Here is a 25605-nt window from a genome sequence, read left to right on the forward strand (position 1 = left end):
TTAGCTACTTATGAAGATTATATTTTCACCTTGTAATTTTCAGTTAAATACATTTATATCTCCTTATTTTTAAGGCCTCTTCCAAATCGTGCCATTTCTGTCTGCACTCTGCCACTCTCCTACTACTACCTGCTGTTTCCTTAACCGTGTCTACCCACCTTCTAAATTGCCTTTCTCTTTTGCGTTTATATTATTACACTCTTCGTCCACTTTTCTGTTACTCTTGCTTTGCGCAATTTCCACTTAAGTTTGTTTATTTGTATTGTAATATCTGCTAAGTTTATTCTTCTTAACTATGTGTTCTTTATTTTATGATTTTTTTCGTTCCTATCATACATCATTCCATAGATCTTTGACACACCTGTAACTTTATATGATGCGCTTTAGTTTTAATTTTTTTAATTAATTTATTTTAGTAAACAGTGATTAATTTTGTTTTCAATTGGGCATATACAGTTGTAACAAAAATTCTGTGTTTAACTTCGCAAAAAAACGAGTTTATTTTTCAAACTTGGGGTCATTCACCCCCAAGGGCATAAACTCTTAACTGTTACTATTAGTATAAGATCCCGCTATACAACGACCTTCACCGAGATGCTTATTTAATGAAACTTATTTTATATTTAATTTAATATGTCATTAAATATAATGCATATGGGTTGCCTAGCAAATTTCAGTCCAGAGTATGTTTAATTAATATTTAAAAAAAAATTTTTTTTTATAATTAGCATGTAGTAAATTTTTTAAATTTTTTTCAATCAATATTTTTAATGAGGGTAGTATTATACACACATAAAAAATATACACATAAATAATTAATCGATTAAAAACAACCTAACGTTTGCATATTCTATGGGCTTCATACTTTCGATTGGTATAGAATTTATCTAATAATCATACCGGTGAAATGTTTAAAAAAATATATTTTTTTTAAAATTAATTAAAAATACTCTGGACTGAAATTTGCTAGGCAACCCATATGGATTATATTTATTGACATATTAAATTATATATAAAATAAGTTTCATTAAATAAGCATCTCGGTGAAGGTCGTTGTATAGCGGGATCTTAGACCATATACTATATTCAGGGGGCCTACCATGAACTCTTATTGCGAGCCTATTGACAACCTACAACTGAGATGCATCGCTAATTCGTACCATGACATCGAAAAAACGAGACAGTTTAGGTTCCCACGTGACCTTAGCGATTATCAGATTTCGTTCGTTCAATTTGTATGAAAATCCGTACCATGACCGCTCGGCTGAACCGAAATTTGACAGTTGCGCCTTCCAACTATGACAGGATAAGCGATTCTAAAAAAGTTACTTTTTGTTCAACTTTTTTGTATCGAAATGTCCAAATAATAGTTTAGAACCTATAAAATTCAATATTTGTATTAAAACTTGTTAATAAAGTTAAAATAATAAGATTTATCTACTATGGCTAACATATGAAAAAAAATATAATTTTTATATTTTGGGGTATTTTGAGTTTAGAGAGTGTGATAATAAATAAATTATTAAAATATCGACGGAGATGAGAAACAAGACGGCAATGCCCTTCTACCGACTTCGAAGATATTGATTTTATAATTTATTATAGATTAACTACATAGACTCATTGAAGATTTCAGTGTACCTACAAATAATTGCACATGGTTCAATAATATTTTAATTAATTATTTAGGCATGTCTAACAAAAACATAATTCCCCAATATATCATATTTACAATAAATAATAATGCCATATCACTAGTAGATATTTATTATAGTTAAATTTTTCCTCATTATGTTCATGAATTGTATTATTCTCCTCTGCTTTTTCATTAAAAAAACAGAGGTGTTTCTCAAATTTATAATGTGTAAATAATAAGCCATTTGAAAGTATTACAATAACAGTATTTATTTAGTTAGGATGACTCCATCAAGATAGAAAAATCTTGTCTTGTCTTGTCTTGAATCAGGCAATGTTCAATTGGATATAAACATATATTCATTTATATATTTCCTTCTCTCAATTCAGCGAGTTTGTCAGGTTTAAGCTGTAAAGACAATAGAATTATTTATATTATATGAATTAGTTAACGTATAAATTGAATTTGTAAAATATTAAGGAATCAATTTTTATCATTATTTACTTGATGATTTTCGATTCGTTGATTCGTTGATTGTAATATCTTATGCAAAGAGTTTAATATCAGCAATTCACTTCGATATAGATATTTATTTTTAATAAACCAATTTTTGAACAATACTTACCCCATCATATTATTTTATAAGTTAAACAACTTGTAAAACTATATTTATGAAACCGAAATTTTGTAAACACCAAATATATTGAAAGCTCCTATCAAAATTTGAAGGAAACGTTTAAAAATAATAAGTGTCAACTGCAAAGCACCAGAAAACTTTAAATTTAAAATATATCAAAAGAATAGTTTTATATTAAATAAATATATATTAAGACATAATAGCTTATTATAATTGATTAAAAATTATAATAAGAATTATTTAAAATAATTTTATATTTTATTTATTTTTATATAAAACATCTGTCGAAGTAAGTTTGACAGTTAAATTTCTAAACTTACATAGAAACCACAAACAAAATTATCGTTCTTTCATTCGGTCTTGCGATGCTAATACGATTCAGCTTATAGGCGGTCATGGTACGAAAAAATGCGATTGACTTTAGGTACCTAAACTCAACTGCATCTCAACTGGATTGTTTTAAGAAAGTTCATGGTAGGCCCCCAGTTTCAAAAATTGACATTTAAAATACAGAGTTCTTGTTATGTTATTATGTATATGTTGCATGCCTGATTTGTAATGCTATCTATATTCTTGCTGCAAAGGTAAATTCTTGAATTCAAAGTTTTCTCAAGGCTGCTACTATATATTCTTTAAATTAGCCTAAATTTTTATTGGTTCTATACGTTTCATTAAAACTTATGTAACAGATATAAACGCGAATTAATTATTAATTTAATGACATTTTATTATATGTTATGCTTAACAGTATTCTTAAGATACTCTCGAATAGATTCGCGTGGTTAATAAGTTTTATTTAATTTAGCCTAAATCGCTTGTATGTGCAATCTTTGAATTCTTTTAAGTTTTTGAAAGCGAGTTTTCTGTTATAGTCTGTGGTATATTGAGAATGTTAAGACGAAATTCTTTGGGAATTTGTAATAGAACTAGCTGTATTGCGTTGTTAATTTTAATAATTTTCTTATCTGCTATGCTATGGTTATTGAATCTTGTCTTCTGTAAATAGAAACGTACACAGGTACACGATTTGGATATTTGGAAGGGTCTATAGTAGAATTTACAAGAGAGTCCTTAGCGGGCCATAGATGGACCGCATGTTGCAGTCAAGACCGACTGCAACATGCGGTCGCCGCACGGCGATCTGCAGTTTCCATACTAAATTCATATTCGCAATACACGGACCGCTCGAGCAAACCGCATATTGCAGTCGGTCTTGACTGCAACATGCGGGTCCGTCTATGGCCCGCTTTTGACTACAATCATTTAGTTTATTATTTGCGCGGAATTGCGTTGCCTACAATACCCTTCCATGTTATCTATTTTGTGGGTTATGCACAGGCGCACTGCACTTTTTACTTTGTGTATGAAAAATATGTTAGATATTTAAACGTCATACTACTAAAAACTCAATAACTTTGTTGAGTTAAATGTCTACGGAGAATAAATAAAACACTTTTGACGGGACAGCAATCTCGTTCCTAATGTAACAGATTGATAATTTTTTGGCGATCAGTCTTCTAGCATAACAAATGTAAAGCGAATCGAGTAGAACAGAGTTAAAAGAAGTTTTTGTCTTCTACATTTTAAGGCATTCAAACAAGTGGAACAAATTAAAACACTTTATTACTAAATTTTAAGTTCACGTTTAGAGGGTCTAATTCTCATTTTAATCAGTCTGTCTCTTCATTACAGTGTTAATACAATGACACGCAAGAGTAGTTTACTAAACATAGTTTTTTTTGAAGAAGGGAGTACAGCTCCAAGTCTTCCTTACATCACATCATCACGTCACAGAACCACTGTCCACTAAGCACTATTGCACTAGCTTTTGTTTTAAATATAGGCAATATTAGAATGAATGGATTTATAGAGCGTAGGTGGAGCTGTTCAAGTATTACATAAGCGCTATAGTGGGGGGGGGAGTCTTTGATTTTATTTTTTGATGATTACGTCAACAGTAATTATTTACTTTTTTACACATTACCCACACATTGTCTATGCTTGAAAACGAAATGCATTTTCGAGGATTCCTACTAAAATACGTTTATGTACTATTATTTTTGAGAGCTTTGCTTACTTTTGCTGACAAGAGGAAGGGGGGGTAATGCAGTAAATGTGATTACGTAATACTTGAACGCTCCCTAAGTGACTTCGTCTAAAATCCCTACGCTTTATAAATGTCAGAACTAGTCCACTAAGACACTTAGAGTAAGGTCCGGAGGCGGAAAGTACCGCGAATAACTCCAGCCCTGCGATTCTGTAACTCACTTTTCGAACTCACAAAGCGGTTTTCACATCGGCGATCACTCTCAGATAAGTCATGAAAGAGTCATGTTATGATTTAGCATTCTAAAAGGTGGGAGCTTGTAGTTTATTGTTTATATGATGTGAAAACCGCTGTGTGAGTTCGAAAAGTGAGTTACAGAATCGCACGGCTGTACAGTTCGCGGTAAGTTTCGACTCGGCTTACAATTTATAAGTCGAATTACATGTTGGCTGAATATTCTGAATGTTATATTGATTAGAAGTCTATCAGTTCCAGGACATCGTTGGCGAGTAGCCGCCAGTCATTGTCTTCCTTCATCTCGCCGACGACTGAGCGCGCCTCGTCACCTGATTTAACTAAGCGATCTTCTTTTGTTGAGGTAAATCAAATCAAACATATATTTTTTTTTTAATTGGACAATTCACACCAATTGACCTAGTCCCATGCTAAGCTGGTGAAGCTTGTGTTATGGGTACTAGGCAACGGATATACATACATATTATAGATAGATAGACATATAAATACATTTTTAAACACCCAAGACCTAAGCACAACACCAAATGCTTATCACATCGATGCTTGTCTCAGCTGGGGATCGAACCCGGGACCCATGGATCCGCAGTCAGGGGTACTAACCGCTAGACCAATGAGCCGTCAAACATATGAAAAATAAATCAGTGGTTCAACCTTTTAAAGTATGGGTCCAAGATTTCTGTATCTGTTTCATGATTTGTCAATCTAATAGGCAAGTAGGTGATTCGCCTTATGTGATTGACACACCATCGACTTTTCGGGTCTAAGGCAAGCCGGTTTCCTACCGATGTTTTCTTCACCGTTCGAGCGAATGTTAAATGCGCACATAGAGAGTACTTTGGTGCACAGCATAAGTACAAAAAACAAACATTTATCATATATGTAATATGTATGTCCAACTATGAACAAAAAGTACATATTTAAACAAAAGTCATTGATTGCTTGGATTTTGATTAATAATTAAAATTAATTATTAAAGCGAAAAGATATTCACAATTGTCCCATGTGCCTTGGGGAGCGTTCAAGTATTACGTCATGCAATTTTTGCTCCCGTCATGCTCCTCCCCTCCCAATGTAACGCGCCGTAACGTTTTTCTGTACCCAATAGTAAAACGTTTCGTGACCACCCAGTGACTCTTTATACCTAAAAGTTACCATTATGTGGTGTAAAGTACCGGAAAGTCGAAAATAATATTAACAATAACGCGTAATTCAATCCCCGCCCCGCATCGTAACGTTTTACAAAAAGATTTTGATTTTATTTAGCATTAGTAGCGTCTGTTTTGGCTTTGTTTATTGTATTGAGTATGTTCTATTATAACATGTGTGCTCTAAGATAACTTATAAATAAATACAATAATTTTTCAAATATTTCCAGACGGGCTTCGTAGAAACCTTGACACCACAATTTACTCCTGGCCAAAGTATCACCTCGCCACAACCATCAGCTGAAGATAAATTGGCGAATATGCAGGCGCAACAAGAGGTATGGGCTTTAATTGAAGTGAAACTTCTTTATCGGGGTTGGAAAAAAATTTAGTGTAACATTTTTTCGTTACGCGTCACATTTTTCCGTTACGCGCCATGTTGCTTTTTGAAGTCAAACTTCTTTATAGGCGTTGGAATGAAAGTTCTTTATCGACGTATGGGAGAAATTTTGTAGCAAATCGTCACGTTTTTCGGTTACGCGCCATCTTTTTCTTGTCCCTACCACGGTTGATCCGAAGAGATTCGAAGCCATTAATAACAAAAATATATAATAACGATAACAATGATAGTAATAATTCTATTACAATTAATGAAATTCTGTAATAATCTTAGTAGTAATAAGGTAAAATGAAATAATTGTATTTGTATTCATGTCTATGATAATAAAAGCCTTTTGTTAAACTTTATCAGTTTTCCTTCACGTTTGTTCACTTTTACGTTTCACTTCTTACGTATGTACACCTAGTACACGCACACACCTTTTTTTTTATTTTTATTTTTCTCTATCAGTGAAACCGACTGAAAATATGCGCAATAGTATTTGAGGTAAATATTTTATATTTTGGTGGGTTTTCTTCAATAAGACACCAACTTGTTAGGAATCGTACGCTCAATGACGTAATTCATATTTAATTAATAAAATATTTTATATTTTTATGCCTTAAATTTAATTTTTTTGAGGTAAAACTTCTTTAGGCGCATGAGGGTAATTTTTTTACGTATGAAACGCAATAATAATATCAGCGTCACGAAGATGTGCAGCGTTTTTTTCGAAGAAAAGGGTGAGAGTGCTTGTGACGTTATACTTGAACGCTCCCTAACGTGGGCCCCACGCCCCACAAGGGGCAATTTGATTGAAATCGACGTTTTTCATTATATATTTTAAAAATTTACTTACTGTGTTTCGTTAACAATTTCCTAGTAATTTGTTCCTGAGCTTTTTAAATGAACGATTTCATTTATTCATATTAAAAATTATGTTATATAGGGGGATTAAAATTCTTATAATTTAAGAAAAACTAAGGCTAGATTATATGATGCCACAAACCTCTTCTTGTGTCGGCGGTTAAAAATTGCCTTCTGTACAAAAATCAGCTAAAGAGGATACACCATATTTTGATGAATTTCAGATAACCAACCTCAAAATCGAAGTGGAAGACCTAAAAGAGAAGCTGGAAACGATTAAGGTCCGTCGCGCAGAAGATAGAGAGAAAATCCGAGAGCTGGAGCGGGTCAGGCTACAGCTGGAGCAAGCCAACGAGTTCAAGGTCAAGATTATGGAGTCTCAAGCCCAGCTCCAAAGGGACTTGCAAAGGGCTAAACAAGAGGTGAGATTGGATTTCATTGTTCATGATTAAGAGTCAAGAAATATGGCTTATTGAAAATTTAAGAATACTTAACCACCATACAATTCAAACTTTTTGAAGTTATACTTCTTTAGGCGCGTTATGAAAAATTGATGAGAGTGAAATTTTACGATGCGCGCGCACCTGTGACACAAAATTAACAGAATTAAGTTGCCCACGGAAGATGCTACGGCATTGGACATAATTTAAAAACAACATTCGAATTATCATAGAATAATAATAGAATTAAAATAGCAAATCATCAAACAACACTTATTTTAAAACAAATATCGCAAATTAATTAGAAGTAGCCTGTCTAGTACTAGTCCCAGGCCCTTTTATCAACTAGATAATCGTTAACTTTATAGTAAGCCTTTTTACACACTTTCCTTAAATACATTTCGTAAATTTGTTAAAAGGCAGAGATAAAAGAGCCTCTGGGATTTTATTAAACAAGAGTATCCCTTTTCCCAAAAAAGAATTACTTTAGTCTAGTACGGGGAAATTAGATTTCGATATTTAATTATTACAAACAGGTTCGTGAAGCTCAAGAAGCGTTGACAGTCCACAACGATGAAACGGCAGAGCTACAAGAAGCGGCAGAGATGGCAGCGCTCGACAAGGAAATGGCCGAAGAGAGGTCGGAAGCGCTGCAGCTGGAATTGGAACAGTGCAGGGAGAAGCTGGAGGAGGCAACTCTGGACCTGCAGCTGATGAGGGCGGAGATGGAAGCTGGTGGAAATATACGTGAGTGCCAATATCCGATTGTTGTATTTTAGCTGTCAAATCTTTTGACATGTGTCTAATATGACAGATGACAGACAGAATTTTTTTGGTAAATGTCGTATTGTATGACATCTGTCATCTGTCTTTTTTGACAGATGAAGTATTTCGAAATAATTGTCTTTTCGAGAGATAATAAAAGTTTATCCCCGAATTATGGAAGCTATAATAAAGATTAAATATGGGAGCGGTTAAGTATTACGTTACGAGTTTTGGGAGGGGGGGGGGGGTCAATTTGTAAAACGTTACGATGCGGGGCGGGGATTGAATTACACGTTATTGTTAGTATTATTTTCGACTTACACCACATAATAGTAACTGAAGAGTCACTAGGTGGTCACGAAACGTTTTACTATACTTGGGTACAGTACTGTATTTGGGTACTGAAAAACGTTACGGCGAGTTACATGGGGGAGGGGGGGTCAATAATCTCCAAAAATTGCGTTACGTAATACTTGAACGCTCCCTATGGTAAAATAGTTTTGAAATTAATAAAAGTGTAATTTTAACAGAGAATATGAGCCAGGGCCACTATCGTAAGTTGACAGTAGGTAGGACGTAGGAAACTCGGCTGACGAACAAAATGTCTCTTATTTGCTGCTATGGTCTTTATTATAAAAATTTTAGATTTCATTATCTTAGAATTTGGGAACTATTATAGGAGATGCCATGCTATAAATGGTTACAAATAATGATAAATCAAAACAATTTAGCATTAATAACGAAAAAAAATATCTAAATACGTCTAGGTATGTTATCTAAATTCTAAAGCTGGCGGCTTAAACACATTTACACTTTGTGCTTGTGTAGTGTCTGTGAATAAGCGCGAGACGTGATGTCAAACTGTAATACAATCACAAAAAGACTGTCCGTCTCTCTCGCGCTCGGTCAAGCTTATGAGTATAAAAGAGACAGTTATTGTTTTTCTTTTGCTACTGTTTATGTTGATCTTTACTGTTTTATATTATTATTATTTTATACATGTTGATCTTTTTTCATACATTACCAGGGCAATCTCGTGAAATGGTGCACAATGTTTTTAATTATTTTAAGCATCTTAATAAAAACAGTTTAATGAAAAAATGTTATATTTCATTTGACATCAGATGCGTCTGGGGTTTCTAAGTTTTCGAGTATTGAAAGAATACTTAGTGAAGTAAAAGTGAAGTGTCTTGAGCTAGATGGAGCTTATGTCGAAAAATGAAAAATTATTTACACAAACGTTACGTAATACGTTCTTGGTCGGGCTTAGAACTTTTGGATCCACCCTCGTATGCACATAATATTTATATGTATTTGACACATTTTTATTCATTTACAACCCACCCAAACTTACTAAAACCGGAGTAGACTAAAATATATAGCTTTGCAAAAAAGTAATATTTTTAAACATACTGTATAGTGAAATTGCATTAGTGTGAGTACTGTGAACGCGCCAGCTTTCGATAACCGACCTATAATTGCAATGAAATAAAACAAATATTCATAAATAGAAAAAAAGTATTTTTCCTTGATGAATTATTCCGTAAGAACATTGACACGATTATTCCACGTTCTTGGGGAGTAAAACGGTTCATGTTTATTTTCAGTGTATTTTACATTTGTTCACTACACAATTTTCAACAACAGAATGACAGGAAATGTCATATTAAAAAAAATAAACAAATTTTCTTAGTGCCAGTACTTTTGCGCCACCCAGTATATGGAAATAAAAACTAAGCTTTAAAATAAAATAATTTTCTTAACATAAAAGTGAAAATTTTAAATTATAGCGTAAATTACTTCAAACATTAATTTTATTAAATTTTAATAAATTTAATTAAATATTACGAATTTTGTTCGTCAGCTATTATGATTTTGTCCTCTTAAACATTTTACGATGCTTTTAATTATTGAGGTCATTTTGTTTATTTTTTTTGCAAATTATTTTAATTTCCTACTTAATAACATAAAAGTTAGAATCATAAGCATGTCTATATTATTGTAAGCTTTTTGTGTTTATTTTATAGAAATGTTCGCTCAATTAAAACGTGTACGTATAATTTTGTGTACGTGATTTAAGCATAGTCAGCCATTGAATGTAACAAAAACTTCTTGAAGGTTATAACACAAATGTTATCCACGGTGCAATTGACAGTTTTGTGATGGACATTCTGTCATAGATTCCAAGCTTCATAATGTTTTGACAGATTAAAATCAAATGTATGTGTATTCTAAAGTATGATATACCTAAAGCTGTATAAGCAGACTATTAAACGAAAAGGAGATAAATAAAAACTACAAAATCATTATTGTTATTAAATTTTCTATGAACAGCTGATAACTTCGTTGGAGGTGATTCCCCTGAGGTGAATGACCTTAAGTTATGTCATTGAATTATGTTTGATTAAAATTCACAGATAAAAAAAATACAAATTAACTATGTACTTATAAATTTTTGAACAGCTGATAAGTTGGTTTGAGGTCATTGCCCTGAGGTTAATGACCGTTAGCTTACGGTTATTCACCGTCAGTCATTGAACTGTGGATGATTTAAATTCGTTTGAATGGGTTTTTGTTACATTTTCATCGAGATATTTTAAATAGCAATCATTCTAATTAATGCATTTCATTGTTTTGTTTCATATGAGATCGATTAGCCACGAATTACTACTTTAATAATCTATTATTAGAATATTTTTACAATAATATTTGAAGATCATTGCCGTGAAATTGCAATATTTGTAATAAAGTCCATAAATAAATAATCTTAAAATCACATGTAATTTAAAGAGTGACAAGTATATTGTTGAATAGTAATCATTTAGTAAGTTTATTTAATATAAATTTAGAAAAAAATAAATTATTCCTTATAAAAATACAGCAAATGCGCGCTAGGCTAGCAAATATAACTCTTAAAATATATAATAATTAAAAAAAAATCTCTAGTAACCGCTCTCGGCTAATATAATGTGCTGTAATTCAATTAATTTTTGGCTCCCTTATACTCGCCATGATTGAATATAAACAAAAAAGGCAAAAAAGGGGTGACTGTTTTTTTTTATGGAGGAAAATATTGTATTGTGTTTTTAATTAGAGTCAACGATTGAGGGACCCATACATATTTATTGTTTTTAATCACATACTTAGATAAAATCAAATGTAAGATGAGTGATTTTGTTCAAAGCAGTCTTACTCTTGATTTGATTTACCAAAATCTATAATTTATGATTGGCAATACATTTTTGGCACTGTGAAAGAGTATTTCAAAGTCAAAGTCAAATCATTTATTCCAATAAGACCATCTAAAATGGCACTTTTGAACGTCAAAAAAAAATACAAAGAAAATTCTAGTTGCCCCTTCCAAAAGGTAGTTTGGAGAAGAATGGGCAAGAAACTCCACACTTACTCTTTTGAAATAGGTTTACAATATTTTGTTACATTTGTTAAATAATTATATGTGAAGACAATGTACTCTTAGAATAAACTACTATACTAAAAAAGTTAGTATACATGTTCCTCAAATATTTACAAATATCGAAACCGTAGAATATTAACATTAAAGAGTAATATTATTTAAAGTATTCTTTTGTGGCATGTGTTACCATGTATGTTGCATGTTGTGTTAACCCGCCCCCTTGGTGACTGTGACCGGAGATTTCGGATATCTGACACTGACAGATGACATAACACAACTGTCATTTAATTTGATTGAATATTTTACATATGCAACACCAGAGATAGAGGGAGTAAGAGAGAGTACGAATTAGTTTTATACTAAATCAATTGCAAGTCCTCATGTAAAAGTACTATAATTTCTGACTGAAACATAGTATAGTTTGTAGTTATAATAATAATAAAAAAAATCCAATTATTACAAAAGTAGAATTTACAGCTTAGATTTGTTATAAATTTTTGAAGTGAAAACTTCTTTAGCGGCTTTGTACACTTTTTTTTGAATGTGTAAAAAATGTTAAACTCGCGTCAGGACACGTGACCTGATCGTAAATTCGTAAGACGGATGGAGAGTAGACAGCTGGCGTGGCGTATTTAATGTAATATAATGTCATGTTTGTGTACGATAGCGCAATAAATAAATACCCGTCCTCCAGCTTTTTCCATCTGACTCTGTCTATGGCTTTCTTTCTCCATTCGCTACCTGCTAGTGCTTCTATTTCTTCTATCCGCCTTTTATTGAGGCGCCCGCGTTTCCCTCTTGGGTCTTTCCATATAGTTTTAGTTCGTAGTTGCCCACTCCTAATCTTTATATATATAATTCTTCTGTGAGTGTGTATGTCACTGAACTTCTCTCAAACGACTGGACCGATTTTGATGAAATTTTTTGTGTGTGTTCAAGGGGATCTAGGAATGGTTTAGATTCACAAATCAGCCCGCCAGATGGCGCTGCAGTCGGTACTTTCATACTTTGCTTTACTAATCGCTTGAAATATCATGCAGGACAACGTCTGTCGGGTCCACTAGTACCTTATACAACTTTAAACTAAATTATTAATTTCAAGAGATTTGGAGCCTAGAGCGGTTAAAATGGATGAACGAGAGTTATTGCCAGTTTATCTCGTCGGTTTATGCCCCTGATTTAATAACTGGCAATTAATGTAATTTTATATTATCTATGTGAATCATGATTTTGGTTTTCGTAATTTACCACTAAGGTAGAGGAGTGTTGGCCTAGGCCCTAGTGGCTAGTGTCTCATCCCTGCGATCATATCGATCCCCGGATTTAACACTCGCTTGAACGGTGAAGGAAAACATCGTGAGGAAACCGGCTTGCATTAGACTCAAAAAGTCGACGGCGCCTGTCAGGCACAGAAGGCTGATCACCTACTTGCGTATTGATTGACAAATGATGATGAAACAGATACAGAAATCGGTGGCACAGACCTGAAAATGTTGTAGCGACACTGAGTTATTTTTGACGTGATAACGTCTTTAAAATCGTTTTAGTCGGGTGACATGTTCAGAAACTTGTGTCACACCAAAACCTCACGAGCGCGATCGCAGGTATGACGAGAGAGAGACGGACCGATCTCCCGTCTCATCTCGAGCGCTGCCAGTCATTCCGTGAATGTATGAAGAAAAATGTATATCATAGTCGAATAAGTAAACTTGTCATTTTACACCCGAAATTTATCATCAAAAGTGTGAATAAAACGATAGATGTAATTTAAAATTTGAAAAAATTGTTATCTTCATTAATTCCTTACTTCCCAAAAACTTATATCACCAATAAGACGTTATCACGTAAACATCTCGATCGTAAACCTACTTTACAAACAACCAATTTTTTTTTTTATTGGAGTTTACTCCTTAAGAAACGATTTGAGTTATAAGGCCCGGTACGGAAATTTTATGAGGAGTATAATCAAGTGTAACACGAAAAGTTGAGGCGTTATGTGTAACACGAAAAGTTGAGGCGTTATGTAGACTTTTCTATTTTGAATTCACGTTTTGACAGCCACGTTACAACATTGTCAGTGTTGACAGGTGTAAAAAATAAAAGTAGATTGTCTAGCGTGCCATAGAGTTTTGTCAATAGTGATGGTCAGTGAAATTAAAACTAAAAAGATTGTTCATTCTTATTCTTCTCTTACTATAAAGGTAACTTTGGTTGGATTTATATTATAAAAACATATATTCTTACCACCTTTAGTATGAAAATATGGTCGACATCCACAGAACATTATCGCCATTTTATCATTCGTAAGGAGTAAACTCCAATCGTGCGTCGTAGCTGACACACACACACATTTTTTATATTCATCAGTAGTATTTGAGTGACAAACCAAATTGACATTAGCAGTTACGTTTGACAAATGACTATATGACAAGTGATCACGTGTGACTGACAAGGGGGCACGCATGTATAAAGTGTGACGTCCGCTGACCAGAGCACCCGTACGCAGCAGCGGGCGACGGGGCGACTGGCTACGAAGTGAGGCAACTCCAGCAACAGAACACCAGGCTCCGAGAGACACTCGTTTGTCTGAGGGACCTCATAGCACACGACAAGCATGCTATGCAGAAAGTTCATAAGGTAACCCACAAACCATTCGTAGTTTTAACCGGGCGTATATTAATTTAGACTCTTCTCTCATAGACCGCAACATTGTATTTAGATTTATTAAGACCGATACAGCTTGTTTGCCCCACTATTTTTTATGAACGTAATACTATATAAAAAACCTAATTAATAATTTGTAAGTTGTAATGTTTGGATATTTAACAGAACTGAATTTCTCAAAAACTTGATTTTAAATTGAATATTTCACAAAAAGGGAAGAAGGAAAGTATCTTGTGAAATATTAGATTATTATAATTATTATTATTTAAATAAGCCACGTTACTCTGAAGTTTATTCTCTTTTTTCTTGCCATTTCTGGATAATTTCTGGATCCTTTAATGGATCTAGAATAAAGATATCTACACAAACGTTCATTTGGTATATAATATTTGAACAAAATATACATTTGGACTATTCGGAAGAGTGTTTAATTGAAATAAAAAAACGAAACTATCGTGGTTCTCGTCTCTTCTTCTATCTTCTCACGCCCTCTCTTCTGTCAATAGAATTCATATTTTGGCAATTTTTTAAATATCGTAAATTAAAGTATTATTGATCTAATTTAGGATATAGATCAATACAAATCGGAGATAGCAGAGCTCAGCAGGACTAAAGAGAAGTTGTCCTCGCGTGTGGAAGAGCTGGAAGCGCAAGTGGGTGACCTTCGGGAGCAGGTGGACGCGGCCCTCGGCGCTGAAGAGATGGTAGAACAGTTGGCCGAGAAGAAGATGTCGTTGGAAGATCAGGTTAGTCTAGATTAATGTTGCTCAACCTTTTTTGGGCCCCGCCTTTGCCTTTCTCAAGTTCTTATATATATATTAACTAGCCGTTTCGCGCCCGCTTTGCTGGACGAATTAAAATAAATTTTATGTTTCATTATTTTATTTTTTTTCATATTTTTATTATTCTTCTTTTTAACTTCCCGCTAAGAAAATTGAAATATTTCGAAAATCGAGTTTTTAACAGATGTTGACGTTTAGAGGTTCTAGGAAGCCTCCCCGAATGTTTCCGCGGTGAAGTCCGTATGGATAAATTTTCATAAAAGTAAAACAGCAATAAAACGTAAAATGAAGGAACGTTGGAATTTAATAAATAAATAGCCATAAACCATCTAGGAAAAATTTCGCATCGAATGGTGGTAGTTTCATGTCGATATGATCAGTGGTTTAGGCGTGATTGGGCCTCAAACGAAGACCATTTTCATTATATATATATAGATACCAGCAGCTGAGTTTCATCATCGGACGTCGAGGGAGAATACGAAATTCCATCCTTATCACCTCGACTCGTTCAACTGAGCGTTTCTTAAGGCAGTTTTTGCCGCGCACCACCACTATGTGGAACCAGCTGCCCACCGATGTATTTCCGAACCAATTCGACTTGGGGTAAAGAAAAGAAAAGAGCGTACCCATTCTGGTAGTGAGAGTGTTCATGGGCGGCGTTATCGCCTAACATCAGGTGAACGCCCTGCCTGTAAGATAAGACCCATTTTGGCCTCGTTATTTCGTTAATTATTAAGCTATTGCATAGATTTTATCGCGGGCTTTGAGTGCGGCGACCGAATCAAGAAATTCCGTAACGAAAATAAACCTAACACACGATGACGTGATATAGGTGCGGCCAATACGCGTTAGAGCGGGACAGAACGCATACTATGTCTCACATCGGTCTGGCGTGATCGGTGACGTAGCGTAAGCGCGGCCGGTGCAAAGAAAAAACTTGCTGAAGTTGATTAAAAATGCTATGTTTTACCGCGGCAGTCCCTGAGGGCCACACTTTTTATTTTATTTAGGAAAGAAGTCAGCTGTGCCTGACACGACGATTTTTAACTACCATGTTCCTTGATGTTTTCCTTTTCGTACGTATAGAAAAATCACCCCCAGCTTTATATGTGTGCTTTACTAAAAAATCCAGGTGGAGCAGCTGAAACAAGATGTCCAGGAGCTGGAGGCGTTGCAGGAGATTCACGAGCAGCTGGTGGAGTCCAACCGGGAGCTCGAAATGGACTTACGGGAGGAGTTGGAGATGGCTCACGCTGCAACTAGAGAGGTGAGATGGCGAGGATATTTTTTTTTTTTTAAAGACAATTCACACCAATTGACCTAGTCCCATGCTAAGCTGGTGAAGCTTGTGTTATGGGTACTAGGCAACGGATATACATACATATTATAGAAAGATAGACATATAATTACATATTTAAACACCCAAGACCCAAGCACAACACCAAATGCTCATCACATCGATGTTCGTCTCAGCCGGGGATCGAACCCGGGACCCATGGATTCGCAGTCAGGGGTTCTAACCACTAGACCAATGAGCCGTCATGTTTCCTGACTTTTTAATGGCTAATTTCTTCGATACTTCCGCTTCATAAGACACTTTCTTTTGCGGACTAGAGAACTCGTGATCGAGAAAATCGTGTTGTGAACGATTCCACAGTTCGGGAGATACGACCTTCAATTGTTTAAACTTTAAACAAAGAGTATACTCCTCCGTCAAATGCCGGCAACGCACCCGCTAAATTTGTTGTATCGTTTGCCATTCTATAAAGAAAATAAGTCTAATCTAGAGTTATATAATCAATACTTAGAAGCACAACCCAAATGTTAGCAATCATCGCACACTTGAAGCCAAAATTAGCCCTTTAGTTTTGCCCACACTCATAAATCTAATATATAAAATTCTCGTGTCGTGGTGTTTGAGGTTAAACTCCTCCGAAACGGCTCGACCGATTCTAATGAAATTTTGTGTGCATATTGGGTATGTCTGAGAATCGGACAACATATATTTTTCATCCCCCTAAATGTTAAGGGTAGTCCACTCCTAACTTTTTTTTTAAATTTTTAGATAAATGTTTATTTTTTTTATAATACAGCATTAAAAAAAATACAACCCCTAATTTTCATCCCTCTACGATCAACCCCTATTTTTATTATAAATGATATACATGGCAAAACGACGTTTGCCGGATCAGCTAGTTGTAATATAATATTCTTATTTCCTAATTTTGTTATCACACCTAATGTTATCTTAGTTATAAGTTGTTACCCAACATAAAACAAAGTATTATTTGAACATATACAACTGCCAACAAACTTAACTCGAGATGATTCATTTTAGGTAAGTCAAATTTTCATCAAAATCGGTTCAGTAGTTTATAAGATATGTACGTACCTATATCCTTCATATTCCCAGAAGTGACATGCATAATAATAATGTTTACAGGTATCATTTAATGATGATAAAAATAAGGCAATAATTTGATGATCTGAGGTTTCTTTAAATATTTTCTGGTGAAAGCGTAATTTTCTTTTTTCAGGCGGTAAGAGAAAGAGAAGCAGCACTGGAAACGATCTTGGATCGTGATTCCACGATTGTGAAGTTCCGAGAGCTCGTTCAACGGATGACGGAACAACACAACGATATGAGGAATCAGCTCGATTCCAAGATTGGTGAGAACTTGTTTTAACGCAAACAATTTAGGTATTTTCTAAAGAAGAAAGAATAGGGCATGGGGCAATCATTTGAGCTGTTTTATTGTTTCCTTGGAAATCGAACTCAGCACTGGTACTATGTAATTATTAATTATATCGCATAGAAATTGCTATATTGGAAGTTATCCGAACTATACGCTTTATATATATAATATATAACATATAACGTATGACATAATAATAATAATAATTAAGCCTCATTTATTCCTTGAAAAATTTACAAAAGGTTATAAAATATACACATACACACAAAATACATACATATACACATTACACACATATATATATACATACTAGCAGACCGGCCAAGCGTTGCTGTGGCTAAGGTTTTTGTTATAGTACATAGTAGCAAACTATTCAAGGGAAACGGTAGGAGAACACCAGTCATGGGGACCACCATGCTTTTTTGGTGGTTATGCCATTAAATTGTAGCGCCATCTGTTAGAATTGTGACTATCAAATAATAAACAAATATTTTGCAATAAAATAATATTGCGGGTATAAATTGAGATTCAAACTACCCTATCTTTTAAGTTGGATCAAACTACACACGGTGTGCAAATTTGATTGATATCGGTTCGGTAGTTTAGGAGTCCATAGCGGACAAACAACGTGACACGTAATTTATATATATTAAGATATATCTACATATACATATTTTGTTTTTCCAAGGACCTCTTATTGAGTATAGGCCTCCTCCAATTGACTCCATCTCTCTCTGTTTTGAGCATTTTTCTCCCAATCCTCTCCACCAACTTTCTTAAGCTCGTCGGCCCGTGCAAGAGGGCGACATGACATATATAACTAGAAATACAGCATACAACATATAACGTGAAATATAAATATATTTTAAAAAAAACTAATCAATAAAATTGACGACTCATTGGTCTAGTGGTTAGTACCCCTGACTGCGAATCCATGGGTCCCGGGTTCGATCCCCGGCTGAGACGAACATCGATGTGATGAGCATTTGGTGTTGTGCTCAGGTCTTGGGTGTTTAAATATGTATTTATATGTCTATCTATCTATAATATGTATGTATATCCGTTGCCTAGTACCCATAACACAAGCTTCACCGTGGGACTAGGTCAATTGGTGTTAAAAAAAAAATATTGGTTGTTTGTAAAGTAGGTTTACGATCGAGATGTTTACGTGATAACGTCTTATTGGTGATATAAGTTTTTGGGAAGTAAGGAATTAATGAAGATAACAATTTTTTCAAATTTTAAATTACATCTATCGTTTTATTCACACTTTTGATGATAAATTTCGGGTGTAAAATGACAAGTTTACTTATTCGACTATGATATACATTTTTCTTCATACATTCACGGAATGACTGGCAGCGCTCGAGATGAGACGGGAGATCGGTCCGTCTCTCTCTCGTTATACCTGCGATCGCGCTCGTGAGGTTTTGGTGTGACACAAGTTTCTGAACATGTCACCCGACTAAAACGATTTTAAAGACGTTATCACGTCAAAAAAAAAATCTAACAGACAAATTCTAGTCAAAATACGGTAATAACTCTATAAAGCCAGAATTATCATAGGCTCTCCAGCGCCGTCGGAGCAAGAGACTCCAGAAGCAGTGGCCAGGTCACCGCCAGAGCTGGGTTCCCTTGTCCAGCAGTCCCGAGCTTCTACGCGCTCTATTGACCTGCAGCTGAGGGCTCTGGAGCTCAACCAGGCCAGGGCTAGAGCCAACATGTTGGCCGCGTGTCTGCCTGATCACTTCATGGCCAGTGGTGGTAAGAAAATTCTTCCGAGTACCGTAGTTCAATAGCTAACATGCAACCATTATAGATTTGCCCGTTTAAAAAAAATAAGGAGCTTGCCATATATCCAGGGTGTCGGTTTTTTGTGACGGTGTGCGCGCGCATCGTAAATATTTACTCTCATCATTTTTCCCTAATGCGCCAAAAGAAGTTTAACTTCAAAAACTTTTTCCTCAAACCGCGTGAACCGCCGTTTTAAAGTTTTGGAGATTATTGACCCCCCCCGTGTAACGCGCTGTAACGTTTTTCTGTACCCAATAGTAAAACGTTTCGTGACCACCCAGTGACTCTTTATACCTAAAAGTTACCATTATGTGGTGTAAAGTACCGGAAAGTCGAAAATAATATTAACAATAACGCGTAATTCAATCCCTGACCCGCATCGTAACGTTTAACAAAAGGTCCCCCCCCCCAAATTCGTACTACGTAATACTTGAACGCACCCTAGGTTCTCGAACATAAAGTCATTAATTTCACCATTTATAACAACGGTTAATTTAAATCAGCGCCATCTGTTTTCTATTTTACAAACTCAATAACAATCCAAAGTTAGCCAATTCTGACATGTAACATGTATATGGAACATGGAGTCGTGTCATAATGTCTACAAATTGTCAAAGTGTCAAAAAGTTATATATAATTTCTGAATTGCATATTTCAGGTGACCACGACGCCATCTTGTTTATCCTGTTACTACAACGACTTAACGCCAAAGCTGAAATTATCCTCGGACAGATCAGAGAAAGGTACTTTTTTAACTATCTCGTTTGTACTGTTATACGACACACCGAATTGAAAAAAGGATAATTTAGGGCTCCCACACAAAACTGCGATGCGATGCGATGCGAATTCGCATCGCAACTTACTGCGATACGATTTAGTGCGGCAAACCCTTTGGTAGGGCGACCATTCCTTCGTAGTCAGCCGTACTGGACGTGTTTTTAGGAAGCGTAAGATGGATCACAAAAAGATTATTGCACTGCTGTTATTGTTAAATAGATATAAAAGAAAAAGAAGATTCTGGGTGAACTCTGATGGGAACTATTTTACTCAAAAGTACTAAGCGTTGAGAACTGAAGAAGATAAATTTTTTGATTATTTTAGAATGAGTATACCTTTTTTTGAAGAGCTTTGAGTTTATTATCACCATGCCTTCAAAAACGAAGGCGGCGCAGGCGCCGCGCGTCGTTCTCTAAAGCTGTCTAAAATGGCGTCACCAAGGATGACGTAATATCGCAGGAATGTGCGATGCGAAGCCGATCGGAAATTCTTGCGATGAGTTCGTTTGAATTCGCAAATATTTGCGATGCGATGCGAATTCGCAGTTTTGTATGGGAGCCCTTAGACACGCGCTTGGGCCGCCGGTACCAGCGCTCTAACCATAATTTTTCTTTTTTAATTTCGTAATAAGACTCCTGATGAACCGCCATACTGGTACAAATGACCCACTATTTTGTGTCACTATCTCGCGGCCTATGACTTGTCCCGCGATAGGATTTGTTACAATACGAAGCAACAATCTCTTACAGAAGGATATAACAATACGCTTCAGGTCTTGAATTCAATATCTGACAAATAATCTGGTACAGGAACTGTACTGAACATAAAATGAAACAATTCAAATATGTCTACCCTCTAATAATTTGCGGGTATTTATATTAAGTTAGTTTTTAAAAAGTAGTGTTGTATTATAGGTTCCCGGCTGTTAACGTGTGGGATCGTGAAGCTATAACCAAGACACACACCGCTGTGCAGTACAGCTTCCGGTGCCAGCTGGAGTACCAGCTCATGATGATCCAGGTATATTCATTTGTTGTCCCACCTATTAAAAAGATTTTAAGATTAAGATTTGAATTTGGAATGTCAATATTATTATATATTGCCAACATTGATATACAAAAAACCCAAGATGCACAGTCTCGAATAAAAGTAACGCTCGAAAGTGTCCCGAAACACTATTTCTGTCTCTTTCTATATGTTACAAGCATATATTATTGCAAAATCAACCTTACCCGAATTGCTTAAAGTTGTATACGTGTATACGTACTTAAAGCAATAAAATTTTACGACCGACCGTGGTCGGTAGGACAAGGTATTGAGTGGAGTCGAACATGACTTTTTTATTTACAACTATTTAACATAATTTTAAATTTATCCGACTTTTCGGGTGCTTTACAGCGTGTGTGGTCACGGTGACTAAAGCCAAAGGTGTTGGATGTTAAATAGTTGTAAATTTATAATAATACATAACTTTAATCCGGTTAAAAAGTTTTTTCTTTAAATTAAAAAATAATTTGTTAGTAAATATATTTGTCAAAAACTACACACAAAAAAGTTCAAAAGTACATAAATTTATTTATAAAAAAAAACACAAATAAATAACATCGACTCCACTTATTAGACGCGAGACTATTTGAAATGAGTGCACAATTTAGAATGTTGCGCTCATTTTTTGAGGACGTTTTTTAGACGTTGAGTGTGCATCTTGGGTTTTTTTTGTATATCAATGATTGCCAAGTTCAATCGGAAGACGATAGAAGACGGCTACAAATATATTTTAATTTGAATTTGAAATGCGGGTATTGCTGTAATTTAAAAAAAAAAAATACGTTTAAAAGTGGACATTGTGTTACCTGTTATATTTGAATTTGGAATGTGGCTATTATTGTATATTTTTTAAATTATTCTGTGACATTTCAAAGTGGTCATTCTGTTACCTGTGAAATTTGAATTTGGAATGTGGAAATTGTTGTATTTGCTTGTAAATTTTTTCTTCCGTTTAATAATGGACATTGTGTTACCTGTGGTATTGAATTTGGAATTTGGAATGTGGATATTGCTGTATTTGTTTTTTCGTTTGAAACTGGACATGTAAAATGTAGATTTTGTTCGAATTGTCTGTGGTTTTACTTTGATAATTGACTATTAGACACGTGGTCACTAAGTTTTAACTAGTTTTGGAGTAAAATTAAATGTTATAAATCTCTTAAGATACACTTTATTTCATGTTTATTATTATTAAATTCCAGTGCATGGTTTGCATGTGGAGCAACGCTTTGGAGCTGTGCACGCCCGAGGTGTTATTAAAAGCAGCATCGGCTCTGCCCGACGCGGCTGCTCAAGAGCGGGCATTGGACGCAGCTGCCCATTTGCTCAAGACCAACGAGTTGGATGAGAACTGCGCTCTGGATGGTATTTTTTATTTAAAATGCAGTGACGTCATTAAAGCTTGTTCTTCAAACGAATGTGGATATTATTTGGACATTACTTTTTAATACGATATCATATGTACAGAATTTTTCTTTTAAGGTTTAGCTATTTTTTTTAACTTTTAGTTTAATTGAAAAACAAATAAAAAGCTACAAGATAACTTAATATATAACAGGATGAAAAAATACATACAATATTAAAATTTATAAATCTTCTAATATATAAAATTCTCGTGTCTCAATGTTCGTTCCCATACTCCTCCGAAACGACTCGACCGATTCTTATGAAATTTTTTATGCATATTCAGTATGTCTGAGAATCGGCTACTATCTTTCAAACCACTAAATGTTAAGGGTGGTCCACCCCTAAATTTTGTTTTTATGATACATCATACAAAAATTCATACGACCCTTAATTTTCACCCCTCTACGATTTCCCCTCACGGGGGCAGTGAATATATATTATATATTTTAGTGAAAATTTAAAAATACACATGATATATTGACTTCAGGCATGGAGCGTTGCTGGTCGTACCTGTCAGCCATGTGGGCAGCCCTGGGCATGGCGAAGGTGGAGGGCGCGGGCAGCACGCGCGAGGCCGTTGTGGTCGCGTGCGGCGCGCTCGACGCCCTCGCACGCGCATTGCACGCGGACGCCAGCGCACTCACGCAGATACTGCAGGTGGGAACCCAATTAATCATCAAGCAATATTCAGTAACGAAACCTTAAGTTTACCAACCACCAAACGGATAATCGTGAATTAAAAGGCCGGCAACGCATTTGCGAGCCTTCTGGCATTGGGAGCATTCTTGTAAAACGTTACGATACGGGGCGGGGAATTGAATAACGCGTTATTGTTAATATTATTTTCGACTTTCCAGTACTTCACACCACATAATGGTAACTTTTAGGTGTATAGGGTCACGAAACGTTTTACTATACTTGGGTACAGAAATACGTTACGGTGCGTTACATGGGGGGGGGGGTTCAATAATCTCCAAAAATTGCGTGACGTAATACTTGAACGCTCCCATTGAAAGTATCCAAAGGTATCACTTAGGAGTTTCTTGCTCGTCGCTCGCCAAAATAGCCCAAGCTGAGGTGTAAAGGCCCCTTAAGGCCAACATCGAGATTCCATTAAAAAAAAATTGTAGAAGTTTTATAGTTCCATGCAATATAATCATTCCTCTCTTTGATTAATATTAAGGTATATTAACATACACATACTTTGTGTGGGGTGTCATTCTGTGTGATAGGTTATTTTCGTTCAACAATTATTTAATCAACCCAATTAAAATCAGAAATTATTCTATCATAACAGGCTTCATGTAAAATTCAACTTACAAGCCAATACTCACCTCTTTCCACAGACTAACTCTCAAACTTACAATTACATAAAACGTCAACTGTCACACATGACAGATGTTTAACAATCTAAAAGAAATGTAATTATTTCTTTAGATATGTCTTAAAGAAGATAACGAAAAAGCGCGGCAATTTTTTTTTTAGTATGGTATCCCTAAAAGTTTGATATACTTTGTGGATTAAACTTACTTGATACTTGATTTTATTTTATTATTTTTTACATTGATAGTAACTGTATTTCTATGAAATTAAATACTATACGTCTTTTACTATTGATACTTAAAATTACTAGCATTACATGGAAAACTAAAACTATATTTATTATAAAACACAACTTTTTTCAAATAATCAAATCCTGGGAATGAAACGAAATATTCTAACAAATAAAACAAAGTTTTGGCTATTTTACCTGTTAACTATTCGGAAACAATATATAATAGAAATAAAAATGAGTAATTGCATGAAGAAGAAGAAGAAGAAGATTTTATCAAGACTATAAATCATACTAACCTAAGAAATTCAATGACATTCAGTGTTGCCATCCGAAAGTTTTCAAATAATTCAATTATCTTCTTTCATTAGCCAGACTCTAACAATGTTTCTGAAACCTTAAACGTATAGTGTAGTATTTTAATGTGTGACAATTTGCAGGCGTCCGAGAGACAGCTAGAGTTGGGTCTGCTGCATGAAGCTATCCAATCCAGCAGTTCTTCGCTGCAGCAGCAGCTCAAGGCCGTGAGGAGGCGGCTTCCGCCTGGAGTTAATCTCACCAATTTGCCACTTGACCTGCAGGTGATTTATGATGAAAATATTATGAAAAAGAGATGAAAAGCTTAACTTCAATCTAAGTTACATCAAAATCAATTCAGTAGTTTTTGAGATATGGGCATCGAGGAGTTAATATAGGTTTTTTGAAGTGAAAACTTGTTTAGCGCCGCTTTACACTTTTTTGGAATGGGTAAAAATTGTTAAACTCGCGTCAGGACACGTGACCTGATCGAAAATTCGTAAGACGGCTGGAGAGTAGACAGCTGGCGCGGCGTATTTAATGTAATATAAATTGTCATCTTTGTGTACGATAGCGCAATAAATAAATATTGTATTCTACCACATAAATGATATTACTTTTATACTGATAATTAAAACAATTCGTGCAAAATTATTCCATAACCATTCCAAAATATCAAAAATGCAATACGTTATTATTCAATTTTCACTTCTGCCGGCACTCCCGGAGTGCAACCCGTCGTTTTTTTTTAAATATCTTTTATAAAACCTTCAGCTCCTAGACCGTCTACGCGGCGAAAGCGCCATTGCCCTGTGGCGTTGTGCGCGTGCGGTCTCCTTAGCCGCGAGAGCGGCGTGCGCGTGCGCAGCCACGGCCGGGGAGAGGGCGGACGGGGCGCCTCTGCCTCACCAGCAGTTGCAGGCCATCTGGACGGCCGCCACTGACAAGATTTACCAGCAGGTACATTTTTATTCTCACTCTTTCTCGCTTGTGTTCACGCTGT

General features: G+C 35.2%; 1 protein-coding gene and 1 long non-coding RNA gene across 7 annotated transcripts in view; one reads left to right on the forward strand and one right to left on the reverse strand.

Moving 5' to 3' along the window:
• Positions 1–25605, forward strand: part of LOC125058431 (dynactin subunit 1) — a 47770-nt gene that overhangs the window by 10149 nt on the left and 12016 nt on the right. For 4 of the 6 annotated variants that reach the window (XM_047662499.1, XM_047662503.1, XM_047662501.1 and 1 more), the window contains 16 exons: positions 4810–4918; positions 5951–6058; positions 7191–7388; positions 7943–8153; positions 8702–8725; positions 14078–14223; positions 14817–14996; positions 16165–16299; positions 17570–17702; positions 19295–19492; positions 20181–20265; positions 21214–21319; positions 22549–22711; positions 23241–23410; positions 24746–24886; positions 25377–25562. In XM_047662499.1, coding sequence (XP_047518455.1) covers positions 4810–4918; positions 5951–6058; positions 7191–7388; positions 7943–8153; positions 8702–8725; positions 14078–14223; positions 14817–14996; positions 16165–16299; positions 17570–17702; positions 19295–19492; positions 20181–20265; positions 21214–21319; positions 22549–22711; positions 23241–23410; positions 24746–24886; positions 25377–25562 — 2293 coding nt within the window. The remainder of the gene's footprint in view (positions 1–4809; positions 4919–5950; positions 6059–7190; positions 7389–7942; positions 8154–8701; positions 8726–14077; positions 14224–14816; positions 14997–16164; positions 16300–17569; positions 17703–19294; positions 19493–20180; positions 20266–21213; positions 21320–22548; positions 22712–23240; positions 23411–24745; positions 24887–25376; positions 25563–25605) is intronic. The other 2 variants (XM_047662500.1, XM_047662502.1) reach the window with 1 other exon arrangement.
• LOC125058432 lies at positions 1880–2318 on the reverse strand. Its single transcript, XR_007118402.1, has 2 exons — positions 2262–2318; positions 1880–2044 (listed from the first exon to the last, which is right to left on the reverse strand). It is a non-coding gene; the product is annotated as an uncharacterized LOC125058432 (long non-coding RNA).

Source organism: Pieris napi, chromosome 18 (assembly GCF_905475465.1).
Source record: "Pieris napi chromosome 18, ilPieNapi1.2, whole genome shotgun sequence".
NCBI classification, from domain to species: Eukaryota; Metazoa; Arthropoda; class Insecta; order Lepidoptera; family Pieridae; genus Pieris; species Pieris napi.